This window comes from Didymella exigua, assembly GCF_010094145.1.
Source record: "Didymella exigua CBS 183.55 unplaced genomic scaffold M421scaffold_47, whole genome shotgun sequence".
Classification (NCBI taxonomy): domain Eukaryota; kingdom Fungi; phylum Ascomycota; class Dothideomycetes; order Pleosporales; family Didymellaceae; genus Didymella; species Didymella exigua.
The window spans coordinates 191291-207571 of NW_022984821.1; the positions used below are offsets into that span (position 1 = coordinate 191291).

A 16281-nucleotide genomic window follows, 5' to 3' on the forward strand; every position below is an offset into this window, starting at 1 on the left:
TGTATTGTATAACTGCCTCCTCTTCATGCTTCTGAAGCTTAGATGAGTTAGGGTGGGTATCGCGTCGTGGGGTTCTTCCAGCGCCTTGATGGCTAAGTGTACTTTGAGGAACCCTGTAGATAGCAGCAGCGCGTCGCTGGCTTAGTGACGCGTTAGATTTTATTGCTTGGGTAGCAAGTATAACTCTATCTGCACAGGAAAGTAATTCAAGATCAGGTTGTTGAGCCATTGTAATTAATAGTAGAAAGCGTTGTGGTCTTGGCAGAGTGATTCGCTCGGTGGGGTGATTCGCTCGGTGGTGGACCACGTTAATGATTTGCGTGTAGGTGGGATTGTGCACTTGGGGACGCGACACGCTCGCGATTGAGAAATGAGCTTAGTGATGATGCCGTCATCGCTCCTCAAGCGAGTCCCAACCTCCCAACCTCACCACATTTCCTTGCATTCATCGCACGAAGCCTCAGCCATCCTTGGCCAATCGTCACGTCGACTAATTCTCTCGGCACGATCCAGATCACCTTCTCAATGAAGGAGCACTTGCGCATCTCCTCACCGTTGATGTCTTGGTTTCTCCGTGAGGGCGAAGCGAATGCATCGCAAAGAGGGAACACCGCCGCCAGAAACCCCGGAATAAAGTGCTGATCTTACCCGCAATATGTGTGCGGAGCCCCGCATCCCAGATCAGCTCGTGTCGTGCCTGGCGGTTCGGCGAGTAATACCCCGGGGTAGCCTTGGCTCTGGATAAACAGCCAGTGAAAATTCTGGCACGATGCAGGTGCTATATAACATTGTTGCCGGGTTGTGTGATTGTTTGGTACCTCACTTTGAGATCTTTGTGAGCTATCATGGGTTTTGGTTCAGTCTCCTGCCAGTTGCTGCTGGCTGCCGCTTCCGTTTCTGCCAAATGGATCGTTCCAGGCGCACGATGGAGAGCTACTGATGGTACCCTAGTCAATGCCCACGCTGGTGGTGTGACAGTCGACAAGGAGACTGGCAAGTTCTTCCTGTTTGGAGAATACAAGATTCAAGGTCAGGTCGAGGGTGGAGGCGTCAGCGTATACAGCTCGGACGATCTGGCAACATGGACGCCAGAGGGCATGGCTCTTTGTAAGAACATCCAATTTCCGCGAAGAGGACCTGAGTGACTGATGTGAACGCTAGCACCAATCGAGGGTCACCCATATATCTCGACAGACCACATCATTCAGAGGCCTAAGGTCACCTTCTCCGAGCAGACCGGAAAGTACCACATGTTCTGGCACGCCGACAACTCAACCTACGGATGGCTTCTGCAAGGCTTTGCTCAAGCCGACAATATTACCGGGCCTTACTCATTCGTCGACGCTACGCTCCCACTTGGCAACTGGTCACAAGACTATGGTCTGTTCGTGGACCGCAAGGATGGAAGAGCCTACGCCCTGTACTCCAACGGCGACCGTCGTGAAGGACGTGACGTCTACCTTACTTCGTACAACGACAACATCACTGCTCTTGAAAAAGTCGTTCACCGATGGGATAAGTACGATCTCGAGGCGCCTACCATCATCCAGACCGATAAGAGCTACTTCGCATTGATGAGCCACAAGACCGGATACAGGCCCAATAACGTCGTTGCCTTCCGTGCTGACAAGCTTGAGGGACCTTGGTCGCAACCTTTCATCGTCGCTCCTCTCAACACCCGTACATACAACTCGCAGTCTGGATTTTCTCTGCGCATTGATGGCACGAAGAAAACAACTTACCTCTACCTAGGTGACCAATGGGACTCGATTAGTCTTTGGGAGTCTCGTTACATCTGGCTCCCTGTCGAGATCGATGAGGCCAAGAAGTCGCTCGAGGTCAAGTGGCACGATGTCTACGATCTGAACGTCAAGACAGGCGAGGTCAAGGCCATCAAGGGCAAGACCTACTACGGCAAGGACGCTACAGTTACTGGTGGCGCTTTCAAGCAGGAAGCTGCTTTCGGCAGCCACGAGATGATCTTGACTGGTATCGTCGGAAATAACAGCAAGGTCACCTTCTCCGGCATCGAAGGCCAGGGCAAGGCCCAATGGGTCTCGTTTTACTATCAAAACACTGACGATATGGGTTTCGGCGACCAGCCCGGAGGTACTCCAGACCGCATTGGCGGTACATGGCAACTGCGCCGTATCGCGAGCGTCATTGTCAATGGCAAGGCCGAGCAGATCGAGAGCTTGTACCAGAGAGACACTCACAAGGGCATCGTTTTGAGCACACCGCTGCAGCTGCACTTGGACAAGGGGAGGAACAACACGATTGAGATTGGCGGATTGTTCAACAACCAGACTTACAAGGGTGCTGACATCGACCGCATCGTCGTTTACCCACCAGAGGAATGAGTAATGGTGCTTAGAGTGCTTCATGATGGCGGAAAGTAATGTGAACATGTAATGCCACATGATCCTGATCTTCCAAGGGCTATTGTATCTTTCAACACTAATTAATAGACAGCACAAGCTTACAGACGAATCTGTGTTCTACGTAGTCCTCTTACGTCTGCTATTTCGAGCAGGGTTGCTCCTTGCATCGTGACAAATGGATCCTGAAGGATCGGCGCTGATATCCAACTTGATTGCAGGTGATGGTACGCTACAAACTGCGTTCAAGCGGAAAACTTTAACACATTCTACTTGCCTCGCTTCGCCTTACCCAATCTTCTTCCTCGGCTCCTTCGATACCTAACATGGTTGCAGTGTCCGATAGCGCGCCGTCTTCTCAACCACCTGCGCCTCCAATCATCGAGAAGTTTCCCAACCCCAGACAATGCTATCTGAGCGAGCTGTTTCCACCACCAGCGTACGAGGAAGCCTTAGAACGGCAAGCGCAAGCCAACATTAAAGTAAGTCAACAACATCCCAAACCCGCAAACCAGTCCAAGCTTATCTACCGCCAGGCTACACTCGCCAAGGACGTCCGTGCAAACCTCATGGTAGGTACAGGCCAGATCAAAATAATAATGCAAAGTTGTTGGAATGCGACAGCGACAGCAGCAACGTATGTGACCAAGGCGCGATCTGAGTCGTTCTCAAAGTCCCCTTCAAACATCCCAGCATGAAAGTGAAAATACCCAGAGAACAGCGCCTGAGAATAGGCAACAAAGGCAAGGTTCGCAGCGACGAATGAGACCTTGAAGACCGCAGTGCTGAACATAAAATATACCGGCAGGAGAGCAGGTGCGATGAAGGGAAACCCAATAAGTAGCAAATGAGACAGCACGGTTGTGTGGCAGAACAGCTCGGCGACTCTGAGGTTGGGATTGCGAGTGCAGACGCCAGTACGATGGCGCACAAATCGTTCTCCCTGCAGAGCTAGGCCATCAAAGAGCAGGACAATGAACGGGCGGAGCTGTGGGTGGCAAGCTGTCTGACCGGCGATAGATGCATGGACCACCCTGCTAAATCGCGATACGATCCAGCAATAAGAGAAGATGGCCTGTGTGAGCATATTGCTAAGAGCCATGAAGATGTCTTGCTTCGTTGACGTTCGTCGAAATAACTTGCTCCTGCAGTATGGGCACAGGTCGCCGGTTGGGCCGTTTACGATCTCATAGAGGCAGTCACGGCCGAAGATGTGGCCACAGGGCGAGATCTTGACGCCGGGGTGCTCGTCAGTGTACTCGTCCCAGCACTGCACGCACTTGTTGTTGTTGAATTTATCGTCATCTTTGGCAGGCACGACGTGCTCTCTTAGGAAAGTGGACTTGGAGGGTAGACCAGTGTATCTTTCGAGCACGGCATTGCCGATATCGAAGAGGCTCATCTTGGAAATGGTGAATTGTGTTCAAGTGGTTGTAGAAGACGGGAGATAGCGAGAGAAACGCATCATACTGTATAGTGCTTTGATCTGGAAAGACAAATTCCAAGACATTCAGTGGAATTTCTGGTAAATGCCTACATGATGAAGATTAGCAATCTCGGTGTCACAATGAAAGTGTGTGACAGTGAAACCATTAGAAGAATTCAAGAAATGACTTTTAGATAGTACCAAAAGGCGGGAGATTCCCGTGGATTGTTCCAGTACTGTGCTAATTTCAAAGCCACGGGGCGACAAGGCAGATACATATGAATTCCGGAAAAATTGACTTGTCGGTGTCCAGGGATTATTCGACTGCCTGATGATAGACTCACAGCACGGGCCGATTGCTCCGGCGACGCTAGCGGCAGCAGCAGCAGCTACAAAACCCCACAGCGCCCCGCCCGACTTTTTTCCTCCAACGGCCTGCCTCGCCAACGCTGCGTTTCTCTGTACCCACACAGACACTGCTTGCAGTCGTCCCACCCTGCAGATGAGAAATTCGGAGTAATCTTCAACTTTTGTGCTTCGGCACTACTGCCCGTAAGGGCCTGGCGTGACTCACGTCTGTACTCGGCATCAGAAAGCTCAGGGCCCAAGAAGCTGCGCGCAGAAATGTGAGCAGTGGATATGGTTTCCCTATGGGAGTCAGTGCGAAGATTGTGTGCTCTGCGGAGTGACACTGTAGTACAATACGCAGCGTGCCTGACTTCGAGTAGCTTCGGCGAAAGAGGAAGGGTATCATTCGATTCTGATTACTCTGGCGAGGCAGGCCGTTCACCACCTTTTTTTATGTAAGTCTGCGGCAGCGCCTATCTCTACTGGTTCTGGGATACTACTAACGAATGCTTTATACTGATTCCCAATCCCCAACGGTGCCCGCAATCCGACTCGAGGTTCCACCGCTGCCGTAGCCGGCAGCCTTCTCTCCTTTGCGGAAATGCTTGAAGTTTGCTTCCTCCGCCGCTTCTTTTGCGAACATGACATCCGTTCGCATGGTGTACTTCGTTCCACTCACTACGTCGTCGCCGGAGTGGAGGAGGAAGCTGTGCTGGAACATCAGCACACGGCCATACTTGGGTTTTACGTCGAGGCGCCTCTGCATGTCATATGAGTGGAAGGTGGTAGCACCACCCTGGAGCGCTTCCTGACCTCTGCTGTCGTCTGCATCGCTCAGGTACAGGTGCAGTGTGTAGTACGACCGCTCTTGTCCATCTGGCGTCTCGTACGTGCCGTCGCAGTGTGCTGCTAGATTAGCAATGCAGACAGCCATTAGGACCGTAATACATACGTTTGAAGTACTCCCCGCCTACGTACTTCAGAAATCTCATACGCTCGTTCAGCCTCGTCATCCTCCATGTCTCGTTTCTCTTTACAGGCCCATTGCCAGTGACGTGCGGCCGATTGTTCAGCTTGTGGATCTCAGGCACTGCGTCCTCAATTCTGGCCCAAAGCTTTGCTACGAGGTCTCGGTCATCCCAGATGATGCGTCCACATTTCCTTGTGTCCTCGTATAAAGCCTGCATGCCACCTCCAATGTTGATCATAGCGCGCTCCCAATTCGCATTGGTTGTCGACTCGGCTGCGGCAATGAATTCATCACATTCTTTTTCTGACAGCACGCCATCAAGGACTACAGCCCAGAGGTCATCGTATGCGGGGAGGATACGCTCCTTCCTCAGGTCAATGTCAATCCGGGTCAGGTTAGGCGCAGGGCCTGAGAGAAAGCCCTCGGGCAAAGTCGGTGGAGCCATAGCTGCGGTTCTTAGTCTACAAGTAGGTTGACAAACAAATAAACAATGTCTGGATCGACAGAATGAACGACCTATGACAAGACGTATCATGCATACAGTAGCGGTCGTTCAGTGCTTTATGTGCGAGCTACTGGGCTGAAAGCTGATGCCTGGTAAGGCTGAGCATTCAGAGAGGTCGAGCCGTTGGCGTGACTCCACGTTGACTGCGCAGCCGTGGAGGCGTTTGGGCTGAGCGAGAAAACAACCTACACTCATGCGTCTGCATCTGTACCGTAGAACTGCCTCCAGCGTGGTAAGGAGCGACGACAAAGCGGCAGCAGCTACTGCAGGAACGCGGTGACGGCTTCCCTTGCTTTGTCTGGGGCTGGGGCTCTCCACGTCTTCTACTTAGTAGCAGCTGAACGTGCAGTCCACTTCACTTCATCACTTCACTTCGTAGCCTTACCACGAGTCGTGCGCAGGACCGTTGCACTCATCGTTTTCACTGATCACAATCGCGTCTGCAAAATTCGCCTATTGCGACGCGCTGCGGCTCTTCTTACTCCGGTGGAGCGATCAACGGGTGGCTGACATCAACCCATCCCTGTTGCCGCGCCAAGTCACTGCGCAACCACGTCTGGCCTAATTTCCCAGCTTCACTGCCGATTCTCACGTCGATTGGGGCGCGCAAACACGCCAACGGCCCCGCGACGCTCACTCACCACCTGAAGATTCCTTTTTCGACCTTTCGCTACCTCGTCACTCGCTCACCCGCCGCTGTCCGCACGCAATTACTGTGGGCCCACGCCCTTTCCCGCCCAACACCGCGTCTATCGATAGCCTCTATTCTTCGACCTCCTGCGTCACGATCGCGCGCCTCTCATTACTGTAACTTTTCGAAAACACCGCTGCCATGTCTGACGACATCGAGCGACCGCACCACAATGCGCAGACCATCGAGCGCAACCGTTTCCCAACTCTGTTCGAAGTGTTGAGCCGCAAGACGGTGGCACCGCTGGACCTGTTCTCCTTCTACATCTACATGCGCGACCAGCAGCGCTCAGTCGACTACTTGGACTTCTGGTAGGAATCATACGAAAAACTGCAGTTCAAGCAGTCGCTAACAAACAACAGGCTCGACGTCTCCCAGCATCTTCAGCTATGCCGTCTGTATGTTAGACGCCTACACAGGAGTTTGGTCGAAGACACACCGGAAATTGAGAAAGCGTCGAAGAGGTCTTCATTCATGCAGAATTTCGACGATGCTGGAGAGGGCCCGTCGAACGAGAAGGACATGCTACAGGAGTCGCAAAGGTTGTCGCAGTACCTTAGATCGGACCGACCCAGCAGAAACCATTCGCCGCAAAATAGTCAGGGGAGCAACCAGAGCCACGATCCTCCACGCCCCAGCTTCGCTCAGACACCGGGAGACCCGACTTCGCCAGGACAGCTTTCTTCTGGCGACAACTCACAGCCCCGTAGGGAGGACTTGCGCGCATCAGCAGAGAAGATTCTCTACACATATTTGCTGCCTGGGTCGGAGAGGGAGATCATCATTCCGCAGAGCATCCTGAACGACGTACAGAATGCTATTGAAGGACCTGAGCAGCGTTCAGACCCGGAACTGTTTGACCAAGCTAAGGACTATGTCTTCCAAGCTATGGAGCGAGACGCTTTCCCAGGATTCCTGCAGAACAAGGGTCTCGGAAACCTGGTGCCGCAGAGCATGATGATCCGGCTCATAGTAGGGCTGATCAGCTTCTTTGCTGCGGTGTGGGCGGCGTTCATTCTCATCTTCCTCGACAAGTCGCGCGCGACCAGATGTTGGGTATGTCTAGTTTGTGTCTTGCCATGGATGCTCGTGCTAACTAGTGGCAGCTCATTCTTCCATTCTTTATCGCCATCTACCTCATCATCACACACCAGTACATGCTCGACCCGCTTGTTGCTATAGCCGGGTACAGCGAGTACACGGTGTTCGACTTCAACAAGATCAGAGAGAAGTTTGTGCAGAAGACACTCACTCGGCGCGCCACTACCGTGCTGGTGCTGTTTGGCATCGTGCTGACTGCAGTCTGCTGTCTCTTTATCTTGGTTCCCGGGAAGCGACTATGAGCATGGTCGTTTGTCTGCAATGTTTAATGCCCATTTCTTAATACCTGGCGTAGTACATTTTAATCGGCTCAGCGGGCCGCAAAGGAGGGGGACGGGTGGATTTATCATCGAGTGTATGCGTGAGGAGTATTGGCTGCGCGCTGTGTCTTTTGTTTTCTTGGATTGCGGTTCCTCCTGAGCACGGCGTTCGGGTTGGTCAGTGGATAGTTGCGCAAGGCGTATCAACTCAATCGTATTCTGCTGTCTATAATGAGCCGAGAGCGTGAGAAATGAGGGTGTACAAAATATGGTCAAGTGTCTGGCCTCGAGATAGCTGTCCAATCGCGTTCCCAGCCGTTGGCATGTGGAGCTGAGGCAAGGCTGCATCAAAGAGGGCCCATGCACGGCCATAATGACGTGCCGCGGCCGAAGTTTACAAAGTACGCATCGAACGAACTGCAGCCGGGTCAATCGCAACCAGCACTCTGACTGCCTCCAGGGCCGAACAGCGCTGCCACGATGAGCGCACCCACGGCGAAGAGCAAGCGAGGGCCGACGGTGCTCATGAGCGACTCGCGCGATGTGGCGCCGCGCCCGCAGCAGCGGCCATCGTCAGCGCTGCAGCGACAGGCAACGGGCGCGCGCCTGATCAGCGTCGACAACATCCTGCAGTATGCCTCAGACATTCCCTCGCAACAGCGCCGCGGACCGCCAGGCGTGCGCCCCTCCAATCACAACCGCACGCCCAGCGGCCGCCATCCGCTCGACCCCAAGCTGTCCGGGCGGCTGATTCCCGCGCACATGCCGACGCGCTCGTCCAAGCTCAGCGAGAAGCTCGTGCTGCTGCCCGAGACGAACGAGCTGGACGAGGATGAGGTCGGCGAGTTCGACGAGGACGAAAGCGCCGGGCCGCCCACCGACGCCCAGCTCGCGCGCCGCAAGGTTGGGCCCACGGACAAGAGCTATGCAGAGCGCCTGCCCAAGGCCCGCCGCACCGACAAGCTCTCGCGCGTCACGGCGTACTGCACCGCCCAGGCCTACAAGATGAAGAGCACCGCCGCCTTCGTCCGCGACACGCACCACGCCCGCACCAAGCTCTACGATGATTGCCTGTACTGCGTCTACCACCTGCCGCTGCTGCCCGCCAGCGACGGCTACCGCGTGCGCAGTAGCCCGGCCCTGAAGTCGCCGGGCGGCAAGACGGTCCTCGACGAGGAGATTGAGCGCAACGAGGCCCGCCACCACCAGGAAGGTTACTTTGGCGACGACGAGACGTACTACGTGCGCGACGACGACCAGGCCTCGGACGAGTCGCCCAGCTTCCTCTCCCACGCGAACAGCACCCGCGACCGCCGCGACTCGGACTCGGCCACCCGTGTCCCCCCCAATGCCCTGTCATTCGGCGAGATGTTCGTCTTCAGCTACGGCGTCGTCGTCTTCTGGAACTTCACCGAGAAGCAAGAAAAGGACATTCTCGCCGACCTCACCTTCAGCTTCAACCACACAGGCATCCAGATCGCCACGCGGCCGCTGACCGAATCCGACTTTGAGACGGAGGAGTTCCACTTCGAGTACAACCCCGAGATCCCGCGCCCGCGCGTCTACAACGACATGATCACCCTCAAGAGCGGCGACCACATGATCAAGCTCGCCATGAGCCACGCCATCGCCCAGAGCACCAAGCTCAGCCTGTTCGAGGAGGGCATGAGCCGCACCATGCTCGCCGCCCAGTACGTGCCCAAGCGGCTCGCGCTGACGGGCAAGCTGGGCATGCGGCGCACCGACGTGGTCAAGATGATTGGACAGCTGTTCACAAGCCGCGTGGACGTCAATTTGTGTATGTCTGCCTCTCGTATATCCTCATATTCTCACATCCTCCACATCCCCCACACACTAACAAACACAGCGTCCAACCTCCTCGATGACCCGGCCTTCTTCTGGGACTCTGAGCCCACGCTACACCCCCTCTACACCGCCGTGCGCGAGTACCTCGAGATCAAGCCGCGCATCCAGGTCCTCAACGAGCGCTGCCAGGTCTTCCTCGACCTCGGTGAGATCCTGTCCGACTCCATCAGCGACAAGAAGATGACGCGCATCACCTGGATCATCATCTTCCTGATCGTCGTGTCCATCTGCGTCACGTGCCTAGAGGTCATACTCCGGTTTGCCATTCTGAATTCCAGGAAGGGCGTCGTGCCCGTGCAAGGCGACGGCGTCGTGCTGCAGATGGGTGGTTCCGCGCGGCTGGGCGGGCTGGATAGGGTGGGGTATGCGGGCCCGAGTTTGCTGCTGGCGAGGGGGTTGGTATGGGTTGTCAGCCGCGTGAGGGGCGTGTTTGTGTAAGAGCCAGGGGTCTGTAGCATAGCGCTGGCGTTCTTGGCTTATTTGTACATACATATCGAAGCACTGTCCTCATCCAATGTTCTCTGTACATACATCTCGAGTCCACTGTTCTCATCCACCCACACATTTTCCTCCGCCATCGCACCATCCCCCCTCCCGCTCACTCTGCGGCCCCAATCTCCCCAAATCGCCTTGGAATCCATGTCCTCACCCACCGGCAGCCCAAGCTGCTCAACCGCAAACCCACTCGCCACGGCCCCTAGCACAGCGCCGCCCCCACACTCCCCTCGTGGAGCCGCTCCACCCCATCACACAGAGGCCGAGAAACGCGCTCCCGGCCCCCGTCACATCGACAGGCAAACGGACATGTCGAGGTACAGTTGAATGAATCGAGACCTTGTTGGCAGTTGAAGTGTTGTTCATTCACCGAATCCATGCTGTGCAGGCTTAGGACTATAGTACGCTAGGGGCGGAACTTCAAGCGTGGAGCGACGCCGTGGCGCAACAATGGTGATAGCATCTGTGTCTGATTCCAGCCGTGGCGAAGTGTCTGGCGGGGGTGACGGGCTCGGTTCGCGCGCAGATGCGATGCTCAATGCGTACTCGCTGGCCGCTCTTCGTTTCTCGGCGTAGCTGGTGCTCGTGCGATGTATGTGCTTGTTTTTCAGTTCCTCACCGGGAATCCACGGGTACCTGCGCGCTTTGGGGTTGTCGTAGTCGGCCACGTCGAGAGAGCGGTGGGCGGCGTCGCTCATGTATACGCTTGCTTTCTCGAACCAGTTGCGCACTTTGCCTCGGCCAGCATTGAAGTCGGATTTGGCTGTGTCGGTGCGTGTGCGCACGGTTTCGATGTGTTCGTCCGGACTGGGTGCGCGGCTTGCCCCTGTGATGGATATCTGGAGCGCGTCTAGGTCACTGGACAGGCGTGGGAAGGTTTCAGTTCCCGGTGTGGTTCTTGTCGGGGAGTACTGCTGGGTAGAAGAGCGACCGCGCGTTTGAGGCCGCTCGCTGTGGTTTGATTGCGAAGACACGGATCTTGGCGCTTTTGGCTTGTCGTACACGATGATTTCGCCATCTGTGGCCCATACGATGTATAGTGAACCCAACGCTGCCATCAAAGTGCCTGCAATGGGCGACCATTGTCCTACTAGACTGTAAGCTGGTCCGATCAGGTGAAGATGGGAGACGTACCAATTGAGGCCATCGGTTCGGTCTGATATATCAGTTGCTTACTGAAGAAGTTGAGCTCGCCGGCAATGAGGATGGCAATCACAGCCCCGCCAAACAATGGGATCTCGATGACTGTCAAGAAGAGCCTGACCTTGTCGTTGATTCCTTTGATTTCACGAGGTGTGATGTTGACACCTTCGATCTGCTCGTCGGGTCGCGCAGGATCACTCCGCTTTTTCCAATTGATCGCAAGTATCTTGTCCCACGTGAAGATCAGGCTGATAATGGCTGGGATGCAGACCCCTGCAGCGATGAGCATGGCCGCGTTGAAGCTCACCCTACTGGGAACGGGTATTACATAGATGTTCTTTGCAGCGCCTCCTCGCATGGGCGAGAAGGGACCATCGTCTTCTGAACAGACTAGACCGCACGTCGTCTCTCCATAGGGAAATCCGGCGCGAGTCAAATAAGGGACTTCAGCTTCCTGATGACTGCAGTCGGTCGCCGTCACTCTCGAAAACTCAACGCACAGAGCTATGAGGCCGGCGACCAAGAGCATCGTCCACAAGAAGATGATGTTGCGACCGGCATCGTAGAAGTACGTCCGCGATTTTCGAAGGGTAAACGGCACAGCGATGATGGCGATTGAACATATCTGCCAGGCTCCGTAGATGTCTAGGTCCACTGCGCCTAGAAATGTGGACGTTAGCCCTGTCTTGACGACCACGTTGGTTGTCTTGGGGTAGGTGTCGAACTGACCATTCACATGGAAGGACGTGAGCACGATGCCATGAAGCGCACTAATTGAGGGGACCACCAAAGCAGCCGCAATACAAGCATTCCTTAGCCACTCATGTTTTCGTAGGAACACGCAGGTGGCTACAAGAACGTAGTATCTGTGGGACACACGTGAGCTATCTACAGGCGGACATGATGCGATCGGCGTTGAACGTACAAGAATCGCGACCCGGCGCCGTACTGTGAGGATACCGGCCAAGCACAAACGACGTCTAACGTTTGCCCAGTAGCATTATCGGCTGAGCCTGCGCTTCTCTGTAAGAGAGCGCTGAACAGCGTTGGAGTAGCCGGCATGACTGCAAGCGTGCTACCCTACCAGAGAGAGAAGCCAGTATACAGCTGCAAAAGGAATTCACATCGCTAGAAATGCGTGAACAGAGGGAGTGAGCCTTGTGGGAATGATATGGGAGATGTGCGAAGTGAGGCTCGCAGGCGACGTGCCAACTGATACCGAATCCATCATCGCCGGTGAGAGAGTTGGTCGTTCGCGCGATGCAGGGATGGTGGCTGAGTCTTGACGCCTGACCGAACTTGGGAGTGAAAGGGCGCGAAGTGACATCGTTGGCCCGTGCTGCCACATCGGGCGTTCGTTCTTGTCAGAAACTTGGCGCTGCGCCCGATGCGCAACTGAAGTCTTGGTAAATCTTCGCAGGAGCCTATAGACACTGCCATGCCTGCGTCGCATTGTCGCACTGTGAAGCCCTGCAGTTTGCGACGTTGGCCGACTTTCTCTCCGGCCTGAAACGCGTTGCGCGCCCACCAAATCGTGGTTGTTGCGCAACCATTTGCTTACGCCAAGTCAAAGAACATAAACGCGGGATTGAAGCGTTGACAACGGCAAAACCAGCAACTTAAAAGAGAAAGGAAGCAAAAGCCAACCAGTAGCCGCCAGGCAGGATTTCACTGGCCCCCAACGTTCCAAGCAGCCATGGACAAGATCTACGACCGAGCTGAATCTTCAGGCTTTGAGGGCATCGACGTTACGACAGGCAAGATCCGAGAATGGCGCTCCATCATAACTCTAATCGTTTTTGTTCTTACGAGTATGTTCTATTTCCAAAGTTAGCAATGAATATGAACTAAGCTGTATTCCGACAGATATCAACGTTCTCTTCAGTTTCCATATACCCCTGTACCTGCCTCGAGCTTTGTGGACGGGGTGGCTCAAAACTTTGAGTGCTTTGCGCATCATAAACCCGCCATCAAACGATGACTTCTCAAGACGCACGGGGCCTGGCCCCTTTGTGCGATTCAACTTCCCCATGAACTTCGTCACATCGCCGCTTATAGCTGACTTGTTCCTGCTGGCCATCACAGCCATTGGCAGGGATGAAGTCTACGGCGGGACCATTGGGGCCAACAGCATCGTACCCTACGACATCATGCTGTTCTTCCTGTCGCTGGCGTACATTGCAATTTCCGTCGACGCATCCGGTCTGATTAGGTGGCTTGCTTTCAAGGTGCTGCAAAAGGGGGGCAAAGTCGGTCATCGACTTTACTTCTACCTTTACGTCTTTTTCTTTGCCCTCACAGCCTTCATCGGGAATGACCCCATTATATTATCTGGTACTGCGTTCTTGTCTTACATGACGCGCGTGTCAAGCAATATAAAGCACCCTCGGGCTTGGATCTACACCCAGTTTGCATGCGCAAACATCGCCTCTGCCATTCTGGTCTCATCGAATCCTACCAACCTGGTACTGGCTGGAGCTTTCCAGATCAAGTTTATCAAGTACACAGCCAACATGATCGTACCAGTCGTTGTAACTGGTGTTGTTCTATTCCCTTTTCTTCTATACATCATCTTCCACGATGAGGCTCTCATTCCTTCCTCAATCAAGATGGAGGACCTGCCCGATGAGATCAAGAATAAACCACCAGTCAATCCCAATATTCCTTTTGCCAAAGGCGAGCCAGAGAACGCGGATGAAGATGCTACCGATGGGGACGAGCAGAAGCAGCTCTCACTTGAGGAGATCCTGAACCCCTTCCTCGACAAGAAAGGTGCAATCTTTGGCGCTAGTCTCATGGCTGTGACATTGATTGCAGTTCTTGTCATCAACGCCGTTGCTCAAGGCACCCACGAATGGCCGGTATTCTACGTTACCTTGCCAGCAGCATTTGTTCTGATCATCTTCGACCTTGGTCTTGGCTGGACGAACAGGAAGGAGACGCGTAGGATTGCTCAGGAAGGCCGACGAAGAGCAGAAAACGTTTATGCCGAAAGAGCAGAGAGGAGACGATCCATAGTGCAGGAAGAGCCTGGTATGCTTCGAAATGGCGAATCCTTCAATACCAACACCAGTATCGACGAGAAGACTCAAGCACCACCCGCGATAACATCGAACCAGACCTCCAACGAAACACTGCAGCCTACCATAAACAAAGAGCCAGGAGTTAGCAAAGAAAGTCGTCTCAAGCACCTGACCCTGAAGAAACGTACAACGCTCGAATCCGTCATCAACGAAAGATATCAGTGGGCCAGGGAGACGTTCCCCACGACCATGACTGTCTTCAACCATCTGCCGCTGCCTTTGCTACCCTTCGCATTCTGCATGTTCGTCTTGGTGCAAGCGCTCGTTACAAAGGGATGGGTTCCGGTGTTCGCACACGGCTGGGATCACTGGGTGGGGAAAACCGGGACAGTAGGGGCGGTTGGCGGGATGGGGTTCCTCTCCGTCATTTTATGCAACGTAAGTTTGACTGTCCATGTTGTTACATCTCTGCTAACATCAATCAGTTTGCAGGCACAAACATCGGCACCACAATCCTCCTCTCCCGAGTCATCCAGGCCTGGCAGAAAATCCACCAACTGAACGGGGTACCGATTTCCAATCGGACCTTCTGGGGCACAGTGTACAGCATGGCCATTGGCGTCAACTATGGTGCTTTCAGTCTGGCGTTCAGCGCCTCTCTGGCGGGTATGCTTTGGCGCGACATCTTGGGTCGCAAGCACATTCGCGTTGGTGGGCTTGAGTTCGCCCGTGTCAACTTGCCCATCATTGCCATTACGATGGTGGTTGGCCTGACCGTACTCATCGGCCAGATCTACATCGTAAGAGATACATCTCCTTACAACGCGCGATAGATCTCAAGAATAATCTGCAGGAATTAATGTTAATCTCGCAAATATCTCCGTCTCATCAGTCTACCAGCTGCAAACAGCGACGTTCTCCCTTCTGATCTTGTTATCGGTCATACCAGCATCCTTCATGCGAGATAGACTCACTCGACTTTTCCTGTGTCGCACTCGGCCTCACATGGGGGATGGGAAAGCTTCTGACACTTACCATTGTTTCCCTCGCTTTCAGGACAACGTTGGTCATGCAGAACACACATGGCCACCTTGACGTACTCCTCTCCTTTATTGGTTTCTAGTCTTTCGTGCAGCTTATCGAGGGCCATCCCGCTGATCTACCACCATGTTGGAAAGAAAGAGTCGCGAAACATAGTCGCTGTGGGCGGGCGAAGTCATCCCTGTTACCCGCGTCCGCAATGAAAGAATAAAGGAACGACATGAGCTTACCTCTACGGGGCGTGTGATTTATCGCGCTGCAGATCAATAAGATCGGAACATAACTCTCAGCGATCACTTTGCACCCTATCAGAATGATTACGGCATCCGTCAACGTAGGTACGATGCGCATGCCGGCAAAGGCGAGCAGTTTCACAGGTATCTCGAAGCTCAGCGGAACGGCATCACCTCGGAGCTTTGGTGCGCCTTCCTCCTGTGTCACCTTGCCTGGCTTCCTCTCATCCGCTGTGAGTCGAATGGGCATTGATTTTATTCGAACGATGTAGCCAATGTGTGGGGTCAGGTGCGCGTTGTCGATTAAACGTCCAGTATAGATGAAGCCAGCCTTATCAAAGTTGTATACGTCCTTATCCAGGATACCATACTTAAGCTTAGTGTGCTCTACTAGCTCAAACTAGCTCCTAATTAACACAGGATTTGCACACAGAGCTCTCTGCCTATCGTACGCTCGATTGAAGCGTGTTTTAAGGCTCTCTGTACGCTTAACAAAATTGGCTGGCTACTTCTACCTAACCTAGCCTCCACTGCGTGTAGCTAGCAGCTTATCAGCCATATCACGTACAGCTGCGTACGTACGTGCAAATCCACGTTGATCTAGATTGAGTATGTAACTAACAATTACCTCCTCTTCTAGCTAGGTGAGCTTCTTTGAGTTGGGCTGGCAATCGCGTCGGGAAGAGATGCCAGCGCGTCGGCGGTGGAGCGTTCTGTCAGCTACATTAAAGACTGCAGCAGCGGCGCGATTACTATGGAGTTGTTTGGCATTAACAGATGAGATAGCAAGCTGAATATCTG

At 54.0% G+C, this 16281-nt stretch overlaps 8 protein-coding genes across 8 annotated transcripts; 4 read left to right on the top strand and 4 right to left on the bottom strand.

Moving 5' to 3' along the window:
- The first annotated feature begins 443 nt into the window (after window positions 1-443).
- M421DRAFT_425588 (carbohydrate-binding module family 35 protein) lies at window positions 444-2484 on the top strand. Its single transcript, XM_033594120.1, has 2 exons — window positions 444-1107; window positions 1162-2484. Exons 1-2 carry the CDS (start codon window positions 846-848, stop codon window positions 2358-2360), a joined length of 1461 nt encoding a protein of 486 aa, XP_033443957.1. The 5' UTR covers window positions 444-845; the 3' UTR covers window positions 2361-2484.
- Window positions 2485-2904: 420 nt separating this feature from the next.
- On the bottom strand, window positions 2905-3780 carry M421DRAFT_9492 (uncharacterized protein; the record flags this gene model as incomplete). Its single annotated transcript, XM_033598247.1, has 1 exon — window positions 2905-3780. One exon carries the CDS (start codon window positions 3778-3780, stop codon window positions 2905-2907), a length of 876 nt encoding a protein of 291 aa, XP_033443958.1.
- A 685-nt stretch (window positions 3781-4465) lies between these two features.
- Window positions 4466-5670, bottom strand: M421DRAFT_425590 (oxidoreductase domain-containing protein). Its single transcript, XM_033594121.1, has 2 exons — window positions 5105-5670; window positions 4466-5058 (listed from the first exon to the last, which is right to left on the bottom strand). Exons 1-2 carry the CDS (start codon window positions 5565-5567, stop codon window positions 4664-4666), a joined length of 858 nt encoding a protein of 285 aa, XP_033443959.1. The 5' UTR covers window positions 5568-5670; the 3' UTR covers window positions 4466-4663.
- Window positions 5671-6012: 342 nt separating this feature from the next.
- Window positions 6013-7935, top strand: M421DRAFT_425591 (regulator of G protein signaling superfamily). The gene is made up of 3 exons (XM_033594122.1): window positions 6013-6629; window positions 6681-7374; window positions 7425-7935. Exons 1-3 carry the CDS (start codon window positions 6460-6462, stop codon window positions 7659-7661), a joined length of 1101 nt encoding a protein of 366 aa, XP_033443960.1. The 5' UTR covers window positions 6013-6459; the 3' UTR covers window positions 7662-7935.
- Window positions 7936-8082: 147 nt separating this feature from the next.
- M421DRAFT_425592 (DUF155-domain-containing protein) lies at window positions 8083-10285 on the top strand. The gene is made up of 2 exons (XM_033594123.1): window positions 8083-9477; window positions 9547-10285. The coding sequence occupies exons 1-2, from the start codon at window positions 8160-8162 to the stop codon at window positions 9981-9983; spliced, it is 1755 nt and encodes a 584-aa protein (XP_033443961.1). The 5' UTR covers window positions 8083-8159; the 3' UTR covers window positions 9984-10285.
- M421DRAFT_104303 (uncharacterized protein) lies at window positions 10215-12245 on the bottom strand (the record flags this gene model as incomplete). The annotated part of the gene is made up of 5 exons (XM_033587000.1): window positions 10215-10379; window positions 10448-11127; window positions 11175-11843; window positions 11913-12049; window positions 12109-12245. The coding sequence occupies 5 exons, from the start codon at window positions 12243-12245 to the stop codon at window positions 10215-10217; spliced, it is 1788 nt and encodes a 595-aa protein (XP_033443962.1).
- Window positions 12246-12614: 369 nt separating this feature from the next.
- On the top strand, window positions 12615-15464 carry M421DRAFT_425594 (uncharacterized protein). The gene is made up of 3 exons (XM_033594124.1): window positions 12615-12994; window positions 13050-14644; window positions 14692-15464. Exons 1-3 carry the CDS (start codon window positions 12880-12882, stop codon window positions 15037-15039), a joined length of 2058 nt encoding a protein of 685 aa, XP_033443963.1. The 5' UTR covers window positions 12615-12879; the 3' UTR covers window positions 15040-15464.
- M421DRAFT_74771 (uncharacterized protein) lies at window positions 15326-15880 on the bottom strand (the record flags this gene model as incomplete). Its single annotated transcript, XM_033597076.1, has 1 exon — window positions 15326-15880. A coding segment is annotated over one exon (555 nt), but the record flags the coding sequence as incomplete, so codon positions are not given.
- Between the last annotated feature and the right edge of the window lie 401 nt (window positions 15881-16281).

Coding starts and splice junctions, on each gene's coding strand:
- M421DRAFT_425588 (XM_033594120.1), top strand. CDS start 846: ATGGGTTTTGGTTCAGTCTCCTGCCAGTTGCTGCTGGCTGCCGCTTCC. Junction 1,108..1,161: donor GCCAGAGGGCATGGCTCTTT/GTAAGAACATCC, acceptor TGTGAACGCTAG/CACCAATCGAGGGTCACCCA.
- M421DRAFT_425590 (XM_033594121.1), bottom strand. CDS start 5,567: ATGGCTCCACCGACTTTGCCCGAGGGCTTTCTCTCAGGCCCTGCGCCT. Junction 5,059..5,104: donor AGGCGGGGAGTACTTCAAAC/GTATGTATTACG, acceptor CTAATCTAGCAG/CACACTGCGACGGCACGTAC.
- M421DRAFT_425591 (XM_033594122.1), top strand. CDS start 6,460: ATGTCTGACGACATCGAGCGACCGCACCACAATGCGCAGACCATCGAG. Junction 6,630..6,680: donor GTCGACTACTTGGACTTCTG/GTAGGAATCATA, acceptor AACAAACAACAG/GCTCGACGTCTCCCAGCATC. Junction 7,375..7,424: donor CGCGCGCGACCAGATGTTGG/GTATGTCTAGTT, acceptor AACTAGTGGCAG/CTCATTCTTCCATTCTTTAT.
- M421DRAFT_425592 (XM_033594123.1), top strand. CDS start 8,160: ATGAGCGCACCCACGGCGAAGAGCAAGCGAGGGCCGACGGTGCTCATG. Junction 9,478..9,546: donor CCGCGTGGACGTCAATTTGT/GTATGTCTGCCT, acceptor TAACAAACACAG/CGTCCAACCTCCTCGATGAC.
- M421DRAFT_425594 (XM_033594124.1), top strand. CDS start 12,880: ATGGACAAGATCTACGACCGAGCTGAATCTTCAGGCTTTGAGGGCATC. Junction 12,995..13,049: donor AATCGTTTTTGTTCTTACGA/GTATGTTCTATT, acceptor GTATTCCGACAG/ATATCAACGTTCTCTTCAGT. Junction 14,645..14,691: donor TCTCCGTCATTTTATGCAAC/GTAAGTTTGACT, acceptor AACATCAATCAG/TTTGCAGGCACAAACATCGG.